This window comes from Phytophthora cinnamomi (genome assembly GCF_018691715.1).
Source record: "Phytophthora cinnamomi strain GKB4 chromosome Unknown Contig4, whole genome shotgun sequence".
Classification (NCBI taxonomy): domain Eukaryota; phylum Oomycota; class Peronosporomycetes; order Peronosporales; family Peronosporaceae; genus Phytophthora; species Phytophthora cinnamomi.
The window spans coordinates 725,737-744,590 of record NW_027150937.1 but is presented as its reverse complement, the minus strand read 5'-3'; the positions used below and the strand labels follow the sequence as shown (position 1 = coordinate 744,590).

Here is an 18,854-nt window from a genome sequence, read left to right as displayed (position 1 = left end):
CCGCGCTGCGCTGCTCCTCTCTCTGTCCTTCCTGTCCTGTAGAATAGTCACCGTCGTCACTGCAGCCGAAGAGTGGCTGAGGTGACGGACTCCGCTTATCTCAGGCGGCGAGCCTCACGCTCCCACTCAAGCAGGCACAGGATGTCGCCCTCGCGCACGGGGCCCTTGACGTTGCGGATGATCTTACGCTTGTCGTCCTGCAGGAACTCCACGCGCACCTGGGTCACGTTGCCCGTGTTGCCCGTGCGTCCGAGGACGTTCACGACCTTAGCCAGCATGTAGTCACGAGGGGCATCCTGCCAACGGGTAAGCACCTCCGGTTAGTCATCTCGCTCTTCCCTGTGTAGTAATATTGCGGCGACTGCAGCGCCGGACGCCTCGGACGCGGAAGATTGGCTAGCGGAGCTCTTCGCGTCGCCTGACTTTGGCCTGTAATTGCGCGTCCTCTAGGCGTCCGACGCGCGCGGCGAAGGTCGGAGCAGCAGCGGCCGTGTCTCCTCTCTGCTGTCATGCTGCGTCCAGCCTCCGGCGCTCGCCGCGCTTCAGTGGCACGCGCTGCCAAAAAGACGCTCCTAGCTTACCATTTTTGCGTTAGACGTCGATGAGGTAGTGCAGTAGAATGCGAGGACTGGTGCGGCCGGCGCCGATTCCCAGTCGCGCTTAAATTCGCGGCGCCCGCTGGCCCGCCCGGCTAGGTGCGAGCGACCCACTTTTAAGCGCGCTTAAGCGGGACGGGTGTGCACCAACCAATCAATCTCGGCACGTCACTACAAATCCCCGCCTTAGTGGCATGGCTACACTGAAGTTGAAGTGGACTGGCCTATCACTAACGTTATGTGGAGCCGAACTTGGCCTGCCACTGCTGGTACCTCCGCAGCAGCTGCTGCGCCGACGGCTTGGTCTTCTGCAGCGCGGCCAGCACGTCCTCGGGCTGCACGTGGCCCAGCATCTCTCTCCAATCGACTGCAGACGCGTCTCGGCCCTGGTTACTGCTGCTGCTGCCGGCGGGCAGGGCGTCCGTGGTCTCGAGCTTCTCCATGAGACGGCGCACTGGAGCCATGCAGGCCTCCTTCGCCACGAGTTTAATGTCTGCTCCCGAGTAGCCGTCGGTCTGCGCGACGGCCTCGTTGAAGTCAAAGTCGCTCGGAGTGTAGGGCTCCAGCAGCGAGGCGAACTGCGCCCGGCGAGCGTCGGCCAACGGGAGATCCACGAGCACGCGCTTCTCGAGGCGCCGCAGCATCGCAGCGTCCAAGTCCCATGGCAGGTTGCTGGCCGCGAGTACGAACACCACGTCTTCGGTCTTGGCGAGGCCGTCCATCTGGATCAGCAGCTCGGTCTTCATGCGACGACTGGCTTCGTGCTCTTGGCCGCCGCCGCCGCTGTCGCGCTGGCCCATGATGGAGTCAATCTCGTCCAGGAAGATCGTGGACGGTGCGTGGTGTCGAGCCAGCTCGAACAGCATGCGGATGAGTTTCTCCGAGTCGCCGCGATACTTGCTCACAATTGAGGAAGCAGAGATGTTGAAGAAAGTGGTGCGGCATTCTGTTGCGACGGCTTTGGCCAGCATTGTCTTGCCATTTCCTGGCGGACCGAAGAGCAAGATACCAGTCCAAGGCGACAGCAAGCCCTGAAAAAGCTGTGGGTACTTGAGCGGCATCACGATGGCTTCTTTCAGCAGCCGCTTGGTTTCGTGCAAGCCGATGACGTCGTCCCATCGGACGTCCGGGTTCTTCTGGAAGATTTCGCGCGTAATGGTCTCCGCCAGAGGGCGAAGCTCCAAGTCGTGAGCAAAAGATGGTAGTGGCTTTAGTAGACGCTCTTCGATGCTCTCTTCTTGCTTCTGGTCATCGGTTGGCTGAGCTCTCTTGGACATGCCAGCCTTGCCATTTCGAGCTTGCGCTTGCGCCGGCTTTTGTCCGACAAGTCCAAGGTCGACAGCAGAGTCATCTTCTGGAGATTGACTCGCATCCTTAGTCGATCTAGCAGGCGGAGCTTGTGTTCCAGCGTGGTTGGCACTGTTGTGAATCGCCCTCATAGCGACGTTGTTCTCGACTCGGGCCTCTGTCGGCATGTGCGGAGAAGTGTACTCATTGCGGCGAGCTCTTTTGGCGGCTGCAGTGGTCTTCTTGTCGTTCGCAGATCGAGCTCTATCCTGTTCGTCGGGCGACAGTCGACGAACGAGTTTGGGGCGTTTGCCAAACTTGATTTCTTGGAAGTCTTCGTACTCCTAGCAAAAAGATGGCGATTGATCAGCGACAGGGGCTGAGGGAGTGCACGATATGCGTCTCACGTACTTGTACGATGCGCAGCAAGTCTAGGTTCTCGACAACTTCGAACTTGGAGAGAGCAACGCCCGCCTCTTGTTGGAGCTTCTCGGCCGTTTGTAGATATCCGTTCTCCGTACAGTGCTGTAGCATCATGACGAGAACGTTGCGCCGGCGATCAATCAGTCGCTTCTCTTCCTGTAGTGTGGAGCGAGCGACGTTAGACGAATACTTGTTGAAGCATGATGGCACAGCTCGTGTATGCAGCTTACCGCTAGTCGACTTTCGTTCTGCGCTTTTAGCTGCATCAACGAGCTCATGGTGATACGTAAAGCTGCCAGGAGCTTATCGTTTTGGTTTCGTGCCAGCCAAGTGCGCGTTTCAAATCTTCGTAAGTATAGAAATCGAGTATGCATGCAGTCGAGCGGTCATGCGCGAAGTGTGATATCCCTCTGCATTGGGGGGGGGGGGGGGCTTACCTGTCGACCAGCGCCTTGGTGGTGTGTAACATTTCCTCCATCTCGCCGGTGAAAGTTCACAATCGATCTTGAAGAGCCGCATACTTGGATCTCAAATCTTGTGGCCGACCCGCGATGCAGACAATCCACGACGACGTGACGGTGTTCGTGACTCCACGGGAACTTCAGTCGCGAACCCCCAAGCCGGACGGATCCATCGCTGCCACTACCGCTCTCCAGTATGTCGCAGAGAACGCTGGCTTTGACATCGTCACTTTCCGCGTCGACTTCAGTGAATCGGCCGACATCAAGCTGCACCGTCCTGCTGGCACAACACGGTGCGGGGCAAATACAGCGAACACGTTGCAGAAATCGACGGAGGAGCTAGTGTTCCAGTGCGAGTTGCATCCGTTGGAACGGCGTGTGCTCGCGTTCGTGGTCAAGAAGGCGAAGAAGCGGGCATTTGTTCGCGTGTATTACACGGTGACAGCGGTGACCGCCCCCTCCATCGACACAGTTGTCGAAGCTCAGCTAGGAACGTCAACTAAACTCCAGCAGCTTCAGCAGCGCAGCAACAATACGTTTAGGCACATCAGCAAGTGGAAAGCTCTGCCTTGCCAGTCTGGGGCGGCAATAGATCGAGCTTGCGCAGAGATCAATCGGTACTTTCGAGACTTTGGTGAAGTATTTATCGATTCAAGTTTCCCACCCACAATGGAATCACTGTACGCTTCGGAAACACCAAACAAATTATCGGAGGGAGATTCGGCAGTGTACACACTTTGCTCGTGGGAGCATCTGCACAATGTGGTCGACTTATCGTGGAGTTTTAAGCTTCCTGCCAGGATGCCACCCCAAGCCCCGATCCAGGAACTTGTATCTTCGTTCACGTCGGGACTTCCATCGCAAGACTCTTTCATTTGCGCACTATCAATCATGGCCCCATTTCGCGATTTGTGGTTTCGACGGTGGTTCCCGTCACTGGATGCTACACCGGAGGTGGAGAACATGGCGGCCATCTCCGTGGCGCTCTGTAACGATGGGATTTCGTGGCAAAACCTCCTTATCGATCTATTTCTCCCCAGTTTCCCACTTGGGCACGGCTTGATGACTCCACGCAACGTTGCTGGGGAATTGTATACTGCTCTTCTTCACAAAGCGTATGTGAAATTGAAAGGTAGTTACGCTGCGATATCGGTATATCCAACAATCGACATCCTTCGCGAGCTGACAGGACATCCTTGGTGCGTATTCCTCCCGTCTGCCTGATCCTCAATGTTGCTCACAAACTCTTGCATTGTAGGGTGTGTTGCTATGATAGCTCGTGTGAATATAATGTTGTTCAGAGAAGTGAGCAGCTTCAACATGCTGTTGAAGCAACGTTATCAAGGCAACGAAGAGCAATGATTTCGCCAGAACTCGATTTGACCTCATGCGTTGTGGTGACCACGCTTGGAAAGATTGATAACCATTGTCGAGCCTTCCGGTTATCAGTTTTGGATGACGGAAACGCACGCCCTGTTTTGCATGATGAATCGGGACGGTATCTGTGTAAACAATTTTCTGGCAATCTTGCCGAGTTCAACCGTGATCAAGACCTGCTTTCGCTGCGTCTATCATGGGAGCAACTCCATGCACTGGAGCCTGTGGTATGGTCGCTCTCACTTGGCTGGCGGCACGAACGGCGACTAAGACAGGTATATCTTCACGAAAGCGGCAAAGTGAAGATGACAGTTGCCATCAGTGTTCCGACACTCGCGAAGATCGCTTTCTCATGCTTTTACTCTCCACACTTCACACCCGATAGTAGTGGCGTTGACGACCAACAGGAACAGGAACCCGAATTGCAAATGAGTATCGCAGCCGTCGAAAACGATTTTTCGTTAACACCACTCGAAGGTCACAGCACGGTGCGCGCGGCGACTGCATACCGAAGTCGGTGTGGTGTTTTCAGTAAACAGGTAAAACGATTCGGCTGAGGCTTATGATAGACCATTGACTCACGACATTGCGGCATGCATGCATCAGCAGGAGGTGAGAACGCTCAGCGCTGGTGAATACATTGTGACAATATCAGCGGAGCGTCCAGGCCGCACTGAATCACATCCAGCCGAAGAAGACGAACCTGTGAGTGATAAGGCTGCACTGACTCCAGCCTCGGTTGACGCTAATTTGCAACTGGCTTTCGACTGCCTCGACCGTGAAGGAAAATATGAACTGTCCGAGGGCGACATCGTCAGCTTCCTGCAGCTACATGAACGTGTGTTACCTTCACAACACGGCAAAGAGACACTTCGATCGTTTCTGCTTCAATATGGGAGTTCGGCCAGTCCAGGGTCCCTGGAAAGGAAGTTGACGCTCGATGATTTTCGCGAGATCTACCTCGGTCTATCTGCGCGAGGTTGCAACGAACCTCACGCAACCAGCGAGTCAATTCGTACCCGCCTCCGGGACCTCGTGTGGCAAGACCTACTTCGCCTGATATCAAACTCGGATACAGATATCGCTGCAGACATTAATTCGCGTACAGAGATTAGACGTGGAGACATCGTTAAGTTGGCGTGCTGCTTTCACTCGGACATGCCGTTGCTCGACGCCACCTTGCTTCGTGACGAAACGAGGTCTTTCAGTGGCAACAGCTTCAACATGCAGATGTGATCCATTTTTTGTCAACGATCTTCACTTCGATCAGGCTTATCTTCATGTGCTGCTAGCAGGCGGGGAGGCAAACAGACAGGCAGGCAGGCTGCCCAAGCCGACGCAGACGCCTCCGCCGGCCGCACGCTCTACCTCGCTGGCCCCTGCCGCCTCGTTGGCTGTGTGTGTTGCTTTGGGTGCGTCTACTGTAACTACTGGACTGGGCTCATGATACAAACAGGTATGGGCGCGTGCCTCAGGTGAGCTGCATGTTCTTCTGGAATTCCTGCGTGAGCTCGTCCAGCGTCAAGTCCGGGTTGGCCTGGAAGAAGTCCAAGAAGGCCTGCGCGCCGGCGGCCCGCTCGGCGTTGGTGGCGCCGCGCTCCTCGGCCTCGTAGACGAGGTGCTCGGCCTCGTACTGCAGCTCCTTCTTGTCGTAGTACTCGGGGTCGGCCACGCGCTTCATGAGGTTGAGGAACTGCTCGTACTCGCAGCAGGCCAGCAGGATCTGCACGAAGAAGCTCAGGCGCGTGTGCCGCTGCCGCTCCTCGGACAGCGCGATCTCCTGGTCGCAGCGCGCGTTGTACTGGTCCATGGAGAAGCCGCGCTCGACCAGGAAGGCCTCGATGTGGCTGTTGGCCGTGTCGATGAAGGCCTCGTGCAGCTCCTTCCACTTCCTGCAAGGCGGCGGACACAACACAGCGTTAGGTACTGTAGGTGGCAGAGCAGGAGGGTGTGTGTGCGCTCTACTGACGGCTCCACTTGGTCCAAGTCGGCGGCGGAGGGCCCGCCCTTTGTGAGCAGGATGGCGAAGTGGCTCACGTGCGCGGCGCAGAAGCTGTTGATGGCCTCCTGGAAGTCGTCGCCGCCCACGTAGGCGGCCACCCACTCGAGCACGTCGTCGCTCGGCTCCATGTCCTTGACGAGCGGCGTCTCGTAGCGCAGCAGCAGGTCGATGGCGTCGAAGCTGGCCATGGTCGCAGCGAGCAGGAGGATCACGCCGCGGGGCGGAGAGAGCTCGAATGAGCTCAGCGTCTCTTCTCGGCGACTTACTTGCACTTTGTATGCCCGGTGCTGCGGTGCGAGGCGACGACAAGAACAGTGCACCGAAAAGCATCGAGTATGCGCTACGATGGGCTCGGGCACAGAGACGAGGCGAGATGGCTACACTGGGAGCTATATATCCAGAAGAGCGAGCAAGCCTCCGCCCCCGACGCCGCGCTTGTCGCCGCTGCCGCTGAACCCGCCAGGGCTGTCCTCGCCCTGGGCCGCGCTGCGTAGCCCAGCGGAGGACATCCCAACGCTCTCGGGCACGAGGCGTCCGCGGCGGCGCTGCGGGCTTGGCGCTGACGCACGCGTCGGGAATGAGTTCAGCGGTTGCAGAGACGGGAGCTGCGAGCTCCGACGTTGAGGAGGCTTGGCTCGGGGCGCCGGCGCCGATGCCATGGATGGCGATGGCAGCGATCGTGTTGCTGCGTACGGTGATCACGGTGGGGGGCGTCGCGGGCTTCGAAGCCGGTGTCTGCCTCCGTTCAACGTTGAGCCTATCTCGCAGCACGCTCACGTTTCTCGTGGCGCCATCTCGGGAGAAGCGCGATTAGATGTGCTCCAGGCTGGAGCCTCCAGCACCAGCGCTGCAGCAGTGCTGGATCGGTATATTCACTCTCAACCGCGCTGAGAAATTTCAACGCACGACTAAAGCAGCGACTCGGCTGCAAGGGTGGGCGTTTGGCGCGAACTACTCCGAACTCCAACAACAGCAACAGCGCGTGTTTTAGTGGGGGTTGCCGCAGCAGCCTTGGTGTTACGAACGTGTGCAGCCTCAGTCTATTGCGAACGCTACAGTGCTCGCTCAACTTGACAAACGCGCGGCGCATTAGCGCGCGCTGCCGCCGCACCGGTCCAAGTGCTGGTGCAAAGCAATTTAGCAGGGTCCACCCACGTTAAAGAGGGTCGGAATTACGCTAAATCGGAGTACGGCCCCTCCGGCCTATTTTTATCCGCATTCTCCATCTCGACGTGATAGCTCAACTGCCATGGCGTCGACGCCTTCCGCGCGGCCGTCGAGCATCGCCATCGACGACGCCAACGACCGGCCGCTGGATGCGCCCTCGTCCCCCGTGGCGGCCATGGTGGACCTGTCGCTGTCCCCCACGCCGCCGCGCCCCGGGCACGAGGACGAGGACGACGAGGAGGACGCGGACTACGACCTGGCGTCCGCCTCCAAGCTCATCCCGCTGTCCATGACGGACTCGGCCAGCGGCGCGCGCCCGCTGCCGTCGCTGCACTCGCCGCTGGTGTTCCGCGACGTCCCGTTCGCTGGGCTCTTCGCGCTGCACCTGGTGCTGCTGCTGCTGGCCGTGGGCGGCGTCCGCTCGGCCGGCGAGCAGCAGGAACAGGAGGACGAGCGCAGCGACGTCGTGGGCGGCCTGCAGGACTCAAGTCTGGCCCGAGACGACGCGGACGTGGGTGTGGCGCTGCGTTCGCTGTGCGTGGTCAACGTGCTGTTCGCGCTGGGCTGGCTGCTGCTATTTATTTTCTACTCCAAGCTGCGCTTCGTGCAGGGCTCGTGCGTCTTCTCCATCGCGGGCCTCTCGGCGCTGGCGGCCATGCTGTTCCTGCTCGAGTCCAGCGACGGCCTGTTCTGGGCCGTCGTCTGCGCGGGCGTCGTGGTGCTCGACCTGGCCTGGTACGTCCGCTCCAACAACGGCCTGGACTTCGTCGCCGTCTTCTTCGAGCTGGTCGTGGAGTTCCTGCTGGCGCACCCGGCGCTCGGGTACGCGACGTGCGCCGTGCTGGTAGTGTACACGATCTGGGCGAGCTGGATCTGCACGACGATCGGGTACGTCGGTCGCGCGGTGTCGCCCTGGAGCTTCTCGATCATCTACTTGGTCTTCCACTTCTACTGGATGTCCAACGTGCTCAAGAACATCCTGACGATCGTGGCCTCCGGAACGACGATGATCTGGTATTATCGCAACGAATCGACGGAGATCTCGCCGGACGTGCGTGAGAACATCTCGGACCACGACTCTCCTAGCGATGCCAACGGCCAAGCGCAAGACGCGCCGACCGATTACCTGGACCGGAAGGTGGTGCTGCACTACGCGCGCTGTGCGATGACGAGTTCGTTCGGGTCGATCTGTATCGGATCGCTGCTGTGTCCGCTGGCTCACCTTGTGTGGAACGCCCTGCGTTGGGCTCGACGGGATGAGTCGGTGCTGTCGCGGCGGTTCATATCGCTGCGCTCGGAGCGGGTGGAGCACTTCATTCGCACATACCACAAATACTCATTCGTGCACATCGCGGGCTACAACAAGACCTACTACGCGGCGGCTCAGGATGCCTGGAAGCTGATCGAGCACCACGGCGTGGAGGCGATTGTGGACGACGACTTGACGAGCCGCATCCTTCTGCTCGGAGGCAACGGCTGGGCAGGCGTCATGAGTGCACTAACGGCGTCAGCCCTAGCAGGTGCATCGACTCACGCCACCTTCTTCACGTTGACAGCCTTCACGCTCTGCTACACCACCATCTCGCTGGCCACGCAAGTAATCGCGGCCGTCATCAAGACGCTGTTCGTGTGCTTCGCCGAGAACCCGGGGCGGCTGAGCCAGCTGCACCCGCTCATCTACCACCGCTTCGTGCGCCTCGCCGAGCTCAAGAGCTTCCGCGACCACAAGGCTCCAAGCAGCACGCGCGCATAGAGTCTTGCAGCCGCGAGACTTGGACGAGGAAGGTAGAATGCTGGCGAGGCTTTTAGACTGCGGGCTCTCTCGATAACCGAACTGAATAGCACATAGGACACCAACTCCGTCTCGCAGGTCAAGTACTGGTAAAGTGCAACAGCAACAAGTACTCACCGGAAATCATGGGTACCTGCTCGCGCGCTGCGATTGGCCCATCCAAACTGAGTTCGTTTCACTTCTCAATCGGAGTGAGAAGGAGCTGCGCATGGAGAGCAGCTACCTGCGCGCCGCGATGGCGCTGTCGGCGGCGGGCATGGTGCTCGTGCCCGCTTTCGGCCTGCTGCTACGGTTCCAGCCGACGTTCGTGCACGGCCTGCGCGTGAGCGCCAGCGCTGCGGAGATCAACTGCTACATCGCGGGCGGCCTGTACGCCGGCGTGTTCCTGGTCTGCGGCCTGCTGCTCGCGCTGCAGACTCGCGGCTGCCTGGGCAGGAAACAGGCCGAGCCTCGCGACGACGCCGCCAGGAGGAACCAGCGCTATGGACTGCGCTTCGTGGAGCTGGAGAGCAAGGAGTTCGTCCGAGCCATGGAAGCCATGGACAGGAGGGCCGCGGTGACGTTGATGCCCAAGGAGACGCTGGAGCTGCCCACCAAGTTCCCGAGCAAAGCCGATCCAGTGTAGCCGACGTTGAAGCAGCCATCTGGACCAGGTGCAGGCGGCGGTGACACTCACGTCGACGTAGTTAGTTTAGCGAGGCACGAGGAGCGGACATCTATGAGCCCTCAGAGTGCACGAGTACAATAGTCAATAACAAGAGCAAAACAAAAGAAGGAAGAGCGACTCCAGGTCTGCATTGAAAGCTGGCTGGCAGGCCCACGTTTATCTTTGTGCGCAGCGTCAGCACTTGTAGACCAGCACGCCGATCTCGCCCACGTACAGGTACAGCATGTGCCGCTGCTGGTAGCTGATGTCGAAGCCGTAGCCCTCGCCGATGAAGCAGTGCCACGACGACCCGAACTTCTTGTCCATGCTCTGCTTGATGAGCTGCGCCGCGGCCTCGTAGTTCTTGACGGGCACGTGCTTGTCGCACGCCATCGTGATGATCTCGATGGTCTCCGTGCACACCTCCGCGGTCATGTCGTTATGCTTCAGGTGCGGCCGCGACGAGATTTTGCGGTACTCCTGCTCCGTGATCTCCGACGCGAGGTCGTTCTTCGCCGCCTCGGGCATCCTGTCCCCGCAGGGCTGTTGGTGAACTTGGTGGGGTGGGGGTCTAATACTGAGCGACTCTTCGAGAGGCGTCGTAAAGGACCTATCGGCTTGAGAACGAGAACGTGTTTGGTTGATGAGCACTGGTCTACACTGCGGACTACAGCGGGTGCACTTCGAGCGGATGCATCAAAGGCTTTCAACGCCATTGCCACAGCACTGACAATCTCCCGAGCTTTGCTGCGTTCATTCTCCCAACTTCCAATACGGTGAAACTTCGTACGCCTTTGACGACATTGGAGCTTCGAGCTCGAGCAGCCGTGGCGACAGGAATCAATACCTAGCGCCCGAGCCTACGACCAATGAATGCACCAAGCAGCTGGCAACCAACCCCCCATCTACGGATCGAAAGTGCTACGCGAGTTGAGTCGGTGCACGAGGCATCCAGGGATTAATCGCTCATGCACTAAATGAGGCGTTGCACTCCACTGTGGAGTGCAACATGGCCCCGCCTATCACAAGAGTTCTGTGTCGCGTCCAGCGCGTTTCTGGCAGGCCGGGCGAGTGAGGCCAGACATGTCCTGCGAGCCTCCCGACGGTGCTGGCGGCGTTCAGAAACGCCTTCCCAACTGCAGACGCGCACGTGGTGATTGCCCTTTCAAACGCGCGCGTATGCTGCCTGCTGGCAATGGCGATTCTTCTAGTTGACAAGGATCTGGGCTCGAGCTTCTGACAGCAAGAGTGGCTGATCGCGCCGCGCGATATCGTCCAGCACCACGACGCCATTCGACGACGGTCGGCACGAATGAATCCAGAGGTGGCAGCTTCGGGCGATAAAAGGAAAGGCACCGAGGCATCGTCGAGTCGAGCGCGGTGCTCGATGGCCCTGCTTCTTGTTTGTGTTGCTGCTGGTCCAGGCACCGCGAGCTCGAGCCGAGCCAAGTCACTACTCAATTTGCCATCGTCTGCAGCCCTCGCTCCCTCCGTTCCACACGTCGACGCGAGAAATGCACTTCACCCGCTCCGCCGCTCTCGCCTCGGCTGCACTGGCCGCGCTTGCCTTCAACTACGCCGACGCGCACGGATACATCTCGAAGCCGGCGGCGCAGTTCGTTGACGCGACCAAGTCGACCTACTACGCGAAGACCATCACCGCCGCCGTGAACGGCGCTTTCGGAGGCCTCAAGTGGGACGACAGCCCGGAGGCCAACACGGCCACCTTCACCTCGTCCTTCGCCAAGGCCGGCTACTCGTCGTTACGGAACATGCTGGACCAGCAGGTCTCGGACTGCGCCAACACGCGCACTGACGTTTCGCCCGTGGACGTGTCTGGCCTCACAGTCATGAACTGGCAGAACGACCAGGAACAGGAGGGCTTCATCGACTCGCACCACGGCCCGTGTGAGGTCTGGATCGACGACACTATGGTGGACCACCAGGACGACTGCGTGGCCAAGTACGGCTCCGGGTATCCAGCCAGTGTGAACGCCGACTTCTCCAAGTGCTCGGGAAGCTGCACGTTGCGCTTCTACTGGCTGGCGCTGCACCAGCCGGACTGGCAGGTCTACAAGCAATGCGTGCCCATTGTGAACAACTCGGGGGGCCAGACGATGGTTCAGGGCACAGTGGCACCCGCCGGTGCGACCACCGAGACTGCCAACGAAAGCGATAGTGGCTGCCAGAACCGCGCTCTTCGCACCGCCGACGACACCCTGACCCACCTGGCCAACGGCGCCAAGATCGACTGGACGGACAACCGGTTCCTCCGCGCATTCCACGAGTTCGCCGCGAGCTTCCAGCCGAGCGACTGAGTGTACAGTGGTGTGAGCGAGGCGGCTGCGCAGAAGTAGACAATAGCAGCTCGCTCTCGGACATTTGTGTCAATGGTGCGTGCGTAGTACTGTAGTACGTTGTGGTAGATCCCTGATAGCAGGGGGTAAAATCTGAATCCGAGTGTGTGTAACGTTTCACCCTGTTGTTTGACACCAACCGATCCTGCAGTTGGTCGACTGGCGAAGACTGAAGATTACTCGTGACCAGGGATTGGTAGTACAAAACACAATTAGTACTATACATCATCAATAGCACTACAATATTAGTAACCATAATATTACAATTCCAGGTATAACAGTTAGTACTATCATACACTTAGTTTGAACAAAATTCACGATATTAGTACTAAACACTACTAAATATCCTACTAAATTCCAGGTTGAAGTTCAAAGTCAATAGCTTCAAAGGACGCGCGCAATGGGTGGCAAACGGGTGGTTACCGAGCTGCCCTGTCGTATTCTCCCGCTCATTTTGCGCTTCCTCCCTGAAGATCGCAACCGGGTCCGATTAGGTGCTCCAAGGCCGATAGTTGTTTTTCTGATGTGACGGAAACGGCGCCATGTTGCATCTGCGGTCATCCTGTTCATCATATCTGCAGCAATGAACTCTGGGGTGAGGCTGAGCTATCCAAACGGTACGGCTAGCACTACTAGGGCTCATGGTTTGCTAGCATCTAATGCGTCCACCTCTGTGCGTAGCTTTTGCAGTCCAAGGTGCGTTCTAACCTTCAGGAATAAAGATCAACCGGACGGTGAGCCCTCCCCAGCAAGCAGTCAAGCGATATCGGTGTCGAGTCAGGCTACAGAGGCGAATGAAGCTACTCTCGCGGAATCTGACAACCGTACTCAAGCAACAGCGAGTCGTAAATCTAGTGTTGGGATTCCGGCTGGTATTGGCCATTACAAACCCTCCCGAGGACGCCCGTTGCTCTTCAACAGCTTTTCAAGAGTCTTTTCGACAGGTTCGTTTGTATTGAACTCTCTCCGCACACGCACGAGGAATGAGCGAGCTCAGCGCCAGTTCATTCTTCATCACAATGACGTAGACATTGAGCGGATGAGGAAATGCGAGCGGAATCTGTGGTAAGGGTGGTTTAGTAATTTGATTTTACTATTAGTATCTATATCTATTGATATTACATTTTTCACGCCCCCGATTAGTACTATCAATGCACTTAGTAAATCAAAATCGTCTCAACATTAATATTATTATTTTAGGGGCGAAATCGGTATTAACTACTAATCCCTGCTCGTGACGCAAGGTGTGACACAAGTACTATATTAGTACTACGTATTGAAGTCTTGCTCGGTGATTTTGGATCGCATGCAACTGTATTGAGATTGCTTTACGTGCAGAAGTCTATGGGTCGCTGACAGTCTTAGTTCTCTTGCAGGAACGGGTACTCGACGTACCCCTTCTCGAGAGGGTCGGTCCACTCCCGAGGGTAGAAAGTTTTCATGTTGTACTCGTTCAGAGGATTGCCAGCCTTCAGGCGCTCCACGATGTCGGGCGTACCGATGAAGTCACGCCCAAACGCGATTATATCGTTGTAGCCCTTCTCGACATTCTTTATGGCCTTGACTCGGTCAAAGCCACCAGCCGCGATGAACACACCCTTGTACATCGGGCGCAGCACCGGCGAAATGTAACCCCTGGGCAGTACACCCTTCAATCTAATTAGTCATGCCATGACCAATAATGGTGTACGATTCTCGGCAGGCAAAAATTAATTTTCAAAACACTTTTCTGCTTTATCAATCTACAGTTCGGGGACCCCTATCCAAAACTGGTGTTTTTGTTGCGGTTTGAGCCTGAGCAAATAAAATTTGTATCGGTCGGAGCTGCGGTTAAGTACGAAAGCACGACTAATTAGAGTGAAGAGTGTAGCGGCCCGGTGAGGTGCCAGCCATAGGGCTCAAGCTTCCGGATGACATAGCTGAAGGTCGCCAGTGGGTCCGAGTCCGTGCACGCAGAGGTGATACCGTACGGCGACAGACGAACAGCTACCTTGCTTGAGTCCGCTACAGATAGGATGCCCTCGAGAGCCTCAAACAAGAAGCGCGCGCGGTTCTCAATTGATCCGCCGTACTTGTCGGTTCGCTTGTTGGTCGAGTCGCACAGGAATTGCTCCAGAAGGTATCCGTTCGCAGTATGCAGCTCAACGCCGTCGAAACCCGCAGCAAGAGCGTTTTTCGTGGCCGTCTTGTAATCGTCCACGATACCAGGGATCTCGTTGGCTTCCAGAGCGCGAGGAGTAACGTGATCCTTCCGCCCCTCAGCGGTGACGGCGTGGCTCGTCACGGTCTCCATGCTGGTGGCGCTCGCAGACACGGGCAGACCCTCACCGGGCCGGCTCAGCGGGTGGCTCACGCGACCCGTGTGCCACAGCTGCGCGAATAACTTGCAGCCTTTGTCGTGGATGGCTTTTGTGACGGGCTGTGGTCTTTTGTGCTGTTGAATGCAAAAGCGATAGTGTGTATTAGAAAGTTGCCTCTCCTACAGCTCCTACTTGGTCGTTGCCCTGCGACCGCTGGCATGGCGACCCCTACCAGTGGGCGCCATGCGTCCGTTGTGAAACTACTGTGTGTTCAAGTCTGAAACTACTGTGCTGTGCTCCACACTGCCCTCCAAGACTTGATCACACTCCAATGTTGTCTTGAAGGCTCTTCAAGAATTTCTTGAAACCATTGTCTGCGCAATTGTCAGCGTATTGTGCCACCTTGTCAGGGACTGCAGCGTAGATGCCATTGAATGCCTCCCACGAGTTTTCACTGTCTTCAAGGCCTTGCCAGCTTACTAGAAGCTGCCATTCTTTTGCTCTGCGATGGTACTTCGCATCGAGCACTGCACGAACACCGAGGTTGATCCCTTGCAACGCGACATGGTGCTTTAATTCTTCCGTGACCTCGAGCATTCTGTCGGCATAATGCTTTAGTCGGATCGCATGCACATCAAATTTGTCACCCGTCAGTAGGTGCTCGATCATGGAGCTAGTCGGAAGCTCTTGGACAATCCTGAAAGGCCCTACCCATCGAACCATCAGCTTGCCCCCGGACATTCGTGGATCTGCCCTCGACCAGAGAACGAAGTCGCCCACTGAAAATGTGAACTCACGCCCCTTCTTCGCGGCCTGCTGCTGTAGTCGACGACGTTCCCGTCGTCTCGACAATTTCTGCATGAAGCTCGTTCAAACTCGAGCGTAGTGCATCTAGTTGGGCCTCGTGTTGCTGTAACTCGCCCTGCACCACCTCATACGTCCCTGCTCGTGCTCGCGGCTTCAGAACCACATTAACAATGGGTTCACGATCCAAACCAGTGAAAACCTCCATCGGGGACTTCCCATTAACGATCGGACAGGGGTCTGGTTTAAATTGGATTGTATCACGGGCAGCAAATATTCCCAGTTTCGCGAGTCCAGTTGGAATTCCAGCAGAAGTACTCGGACCACTTGAAGCACATCGCGATTCAAGCGCTCTATCGTGCCGTTTAGCCAGGGTGTGTATACAGGTACAAAACGTTGTTGGGCTCCGAGCCTGCTCTTCAGATCTTCCATGAGAGTGTTCCGAAAGTGAGATCCGTTGTCCGACATCCAGGTTTCTGGCAGTCCGAAGCGCTTATACCAGTCGAGCACTGCCGAGGCCGCAACCAATCCGTTGGCACTCTCACATGCAACCAGCTCACAGTAGTGAGACAAGTCGTCTTTAAGGACGAGTAGATACTGTGACTCGCCGTAGCTCTCCCCCATCTGCAAGAAGTCCATGTGCAGTAATTCATTCCGGCGTGTAGCTGTATGAGTGCTGTTCCAGGGACGCTGAATTAGCTTCCCTCCTTTAACGTGCTTACACAATAAGCAGTCGCTCACGAATTGTTCCACACGCACCCGCAAATCTTCTACCACAAATTCGTCGCGTAGCAACTGAAGCATGGCATCTGCTCCGCGGTGGGCTCGCGTACCACAATGAGCGATAATCATCACACACAAAATGAGATCTTCTCTGAAGATGGCAGCCATATCTTGCCGTCCGCCACCCAAACACCTTGTTCATCCTTCTCAAACCCTGATCCTGGGTTTTCTGCTGATGCTTGAGCTTCTTGGATTGATTCCAAAGTTGGCCATTCAAACTGATCATCTTGCAAGGGTCGGAGCCTCGACAAAGACCCTTGACCTACTGCTCTCGCTGCTTTGACGCGAACCGTCGTCGTCGCTGGTGCTGATCCATGTGGTGTCCATCTCGACACTATATCCGCCCAGAGGTTGCGTTCTCCATCAATATGCTCGATCGTGTATCTCAGACACGATATACGTAGTGCCCACCGGAGTAATTTGCCTCGAGTGTGTTTTTTGACATCCTCCGACGGCGAGAAAATTTGAATCAGGTTAGAGTGATCGCAAAATGCTTTGAATCCTCCTTCTCTCTCGAAAATGCAGTCGAGTGAGATGCACGCGTGCACAATTGGGTACGCTTCTTTCTCAACCACAGACCAGTGAATCTGCGCTCCCCGGAAGACACCGCCCTGGCAAATTAAGAGTTCGTGCGCTTGCTCTTCTACTGGGATGTCGTTTCTCCAGTCGCGCACTTGTGTCAGGATAATTGACCATCCATAGTCGCTGGCGTCGGTCAGGAGACAAATTGTTGCCTTGTCTTCTGGAAAGTAGAGCTTAGCTGAGGCAGCGATTGCCTGGAGAGCAAACGAGTATGCCCCCCGCTCATCCTCAGACCACGTCAAAGCTACTGCTCTGGCCGAATATTTTTTCCTGCTCCGGTTCACCAAAGCTCCGTTCAACTTGGACTGCATTGGCTCGAAAACCCTCGCGAAGTCCGCGATACTGTCTCGGATCCAGTTACACGCGCACAGAAATCGTTGGAGATCGGCTGATGTCTGAGGTAGTGGCAGCGAAACTAAAGCCGATAGCCTCTCTGGGTCCTGTCTAATACCTTAGCCGTCAATAATTCGCCCACACCACGACACCTCAAACGCCATAAGGACGCTCTTCTTGGCATTAAGTTTCAGGCGGTGCTTTGCAGTGAGCTCGTAAAACAACCTGAGGTTTGCCAAAAATTCCTCTTCCGTCCGGCCATACACAATGATGTCATCGATCCAGATGAGCGCTCCCTTGTACAGTAGCGGCTTGTAGACCGTCTGCATTTGATTCTGGAAATGTAGCGCCGAATCTGTCGCTCCTTGAGGCACGCGCAATGGTGTGTAGACACCATCGTGTGTCATGAAGCTGAACATCTCTTGGCATTCCTCAGCGAGCATGATCTGCCAGAACCCCTTGAACATGTCAAACTTGGCGATGAACTTAACGCCAGATACATGCCTCAGGATAATTGAGAAGTGCGGCATAGTACCCGCAATTGGCACTGTCTTATTGTTGATCTTGATGTAATTGTTGGTCCCCCGGAACTCGTTGTTACTGCCCGGCTTCAGCACTGGTACTGCATTTGACGCCCATTTGCTGAGATTATTTTTCTTGACGAACCCAAACTTGAGCAGTTGTGCGACATGCTCTTCCAGAAATTTAAGTTGCGCTGGCGGATATCGTCGTGGCTTGCAGCGAACCGGTTCTTCTCCCTTCTTTAGTGTGACCACCAGGGGCTCCACCAAAGCTGGCTCGTCATGTCCGATCCGTGTACGATAGAGTCTCGTGAACTCCTTACTCAACTTGATCACTTCAGCTCGGAAATCCTTGTACTGATCATCACTCAGCACCTCGTTGACCTCCTTACACATGCGATCTAGCTCCCGTTCAATATCTGCATCCACCACTTCACCCACTTCTGGCTCATCAGGGAAATCATCGTGATTGAGCTCAATACTGGTGTTTGCCAGCTGCTCAAAAGCGCGCTTGACATCAATTCCCAGGCGCTTCATCACCTTCTTGCTCAGGAGAAATTGCGTTTCTCCTTCGACTACTAGACAATCTAGCTTGTAGAGATTGACCGGTCCTGCGGAGGTTCGGATTTGCACATCTATTTGTGCTGCTTCATGACACAGGGTGATTTTGCCGCCGACTCCTTCGACAGGCTCAGGTTGTATCAGGCGTGTCGTCTCGAGCATACCCCCTGCTGCACGTACTTGGTTGACCGCTGTAGCTGGAAGTATGCACTTGTCTGCACCCGTGTCAGGACACATCGAAATCTCCACAGCTCCATTAATCACGACCGAGTATTCCTCATCATCCGCTCCCTTCGTCGGGGTCGCTCCCTTTTCTGCAAACTCACCGATGTCATCGTGTTTGCCGACAGCAGCCCTCTTCACCTTCCAGCTTTTGGACTGCTGGGTTGCACGAGCTGCCTCCTTCTCTTCTGATGTGGCTACTGGGCAATCTCGTAGCCAGTGATCTTGCTTGCAGTGTAGACAACCCGTACGTGGTGGCGGTCGTCCCGATCCCCATTTTCGGGGCTGGTTTTGACCCTGGCCGCTGTTACCTGGCCCTGCTGTCGCCTTCCCACCTTCATTTGAGCTGCGTTGCCCGGAGTCAGACCGGGTGTTCTCCTGCGTTGACGGCCCCTTGCCTCCTTTGCGGTTGCTCGTCCTAGGAGCTGCTTTAGCCGAGTCGGCCTGCCTAAACCGATTGTAAAATAACTGCTGCAGCTCGGCACGTTCCAGGATCAACTTGTACAATGCCTGGTCGTTGGTCCGGATGTGACGAAATTTCACTAGCTCCAGCATGCCTTTGATTTCATCCCGTAGCATAGGTGGCGATAGATTATCGACCAAGATCTTGGTCCGCTGCTTCATCCGTGCCACGTAGTCG

General features: G+C 56.3%; 10 protein-coding genes across 11 annotated transcripts; 3 read left to right on the top strand and 7 right to left on the bottom strand.

The window, feature by feature from the left end:
* Positions 1 to 95: 95 nt before the first annotated feature.
* Positions 96 to 584, bottom strand: IUM83_05328 (40S ribosomal protein S28-A; the record flags this gene model as incomplete). Its single annotated transcript, XM_067929461.1, has 2 exons — positions 96 to 296; positions 582 to 584. 2 exons carry the CDS (start codon positions 582 to 584, stop codon positions 96 to 98), a joined length of 204 nt encoding a protein of 67 aa, XP_067799624.1.
* A 248-nt stretch (positions 585 to 832) lies between these two features.
* On the bottom strand, positions 833 to 2,584 carry IUM83_05327 (Katanin p60 ATPase-containing subunit A; the record flags this gene model as incomplete). The annotated part of the gene is made up of 3 exons (XM_067929460.1): positions 833 to 2,227; positions 2,295 to 2,462; positions 2,537 to 2,584. 3 exons carry the CDS (start codon positions 2,582 to 2,584, stop codon positions 833 to 835), a joined length of 1,611 nt encoding a protein of 536 aa, XP_067799622.1.
* A 3,031-nt stretch (positions 2,585 to 5,615) lies between these two features.
* On the bottom strand, positions 5,616 to 6,334 carry IUM83_05326 (ADP-ribosylation factor-like 2-binding protein, domain; the record flags this gene model as incomplete). Of its 2 annotated transcripts, none has more annotated exons than XM_067929459.1 (2): positions 5,616 to 6,036; positions 6,087 to 6,334. In XM_067929459.1, 2 exons carry the CDS (start codon positions 6,332 to 6,334, stop codon positions 5,616 to 5,618), a joined length of 669 nt encoding a protein of 222 aa, XP_067799574.1. The 2 variants fall into 2 exon arrangements, with proteins under 2 accessions (XP_067799574.1, XP_067799575.1); XM_067929458.1 differs by having other exon boundaries at positions 6,114 to 6,334.
* A 1,061-nt stretch (positions 6,335 to 7,395) lies between these two features.
* On the top strand, positions 7,396 to 9,066 carry IUM83_05325 (Transmembrane protein; the record flags this gene model as incomplete). The annotated part of the gene is made up of 1 exon (XM_067929457.1): positions 7,396 to 9,066. One exon carries the CDS (start codon positions 7,396 to 7,398, stop codon positions 9,064 to 9,066), a length of 1,671 nt encoding a protein of 556 aa, XP_067799620.1.
* Positions 9,067 to 9,313: 247 nt separating this feature from the next.
* Positions 9,314 to 9,730, top strand: IUM83_05324 (uncharacterized protein; the record flags this gene model as incomplete). The annotated part of the gene is made up of 1 exon (XM_067929456.1): positions 9,314 to 9,730. One exon carries the CDS (start codon positions 9,314 to 9,316, stop codon positions 9,728 to 9,730), a length of 417 nt encoding a protein of 138 aa, XP_067799601.1.
* A 216-nt stretch (positions 9,731 to 9,946) lies between these two features.
* Positions 9,947 to 10,279, bottom strand: IUM83_05323 (Dynein light chain; the record flags this gene model as incomplete). Its single annotated transcript, XM_067929455.1, has 1 exon — positions 9,947 to 10,279. One exon carries the CDS (start codon positions 10,277 to 10,279, stop codon positions 9,947 to 9,949), a length of 333 nt encoding a protein of 110 aa, XP_067799619.1.
* Positions 10,280 to 11,265: 986 nt separating this feature from the next.
* On the top strand, positions 11,266 to 12,069 carry IUM83_05322 (Major Facilitator Superfamily (MFS); the record flags this gene model as incomplete). Its single annotated transcript, XM_067929454.1, has 1 exon — positions 11,266 to 12,069. The coding sequence occupies one exon, from the start codon at positions 11,266 to 11,268 to the stop codon at positions 12,067 to 12,069; it is 804 nt and encodes a 267-aa protein (XP_067799618.1).
* Positions 12,070 to 13,469: 1,400 nt separating this feature from the next.
* IUM83_05321 (12-oxophytodienoate reductase) lies at positions 13,470 to 13,715 on the bottom strand (the record flags this gene model as incomplete). The annotated part of the gene is made up of 1 exon (XM_067929453.1): positions 13,470 to 13,715. The coding sequence occupies one exon, from the start codon at positions 13,713 to 13,715 to the stop codon at positions 13,470 to 13,472; it is 246 nt and encodes an 81-aa protein (XP_067799538.1).
* Positions 13,716 to 13,960: 245 nt separating this feature from the next.
* Positions 13,961 to 14,401, bottom strand: IUM83_05320 (12-oxophytodienoate reductase; the record flags this gene model as incomplete). The annotated part of the gene is made up of 1 exon (XM_067929452.1): positions 13,961 to 14,401. One exon carries the CDS (start codon positions 14,399 to 14,401, stop codon positions 13,961 to 13,963), a length of 441 nt encoding a protein of 146 aa, XP_067799617.1.
* Positions 14,402 to 17,029: 2,628 nt separating this feature from the next.
* On the bottom strand, positions 17,030 to 18,838 carry IUM83_05319 (uncharacterized protein; the record flags this gene model as incomplete). Its single annotated transcript, XM_067929451.1, has 1 exon — positions 17,030 to 18,838. One exon carries the CDS (start codon positions 18,836 to 18,838, stop codon positions 17,030 to 17,032), a length of 1,809 nt encoding a protein of 602 aa, XP_067799571.1.
* Between the last annotated feature and the right edge of the window lie 16 nt (positions 18,839 to 18,854).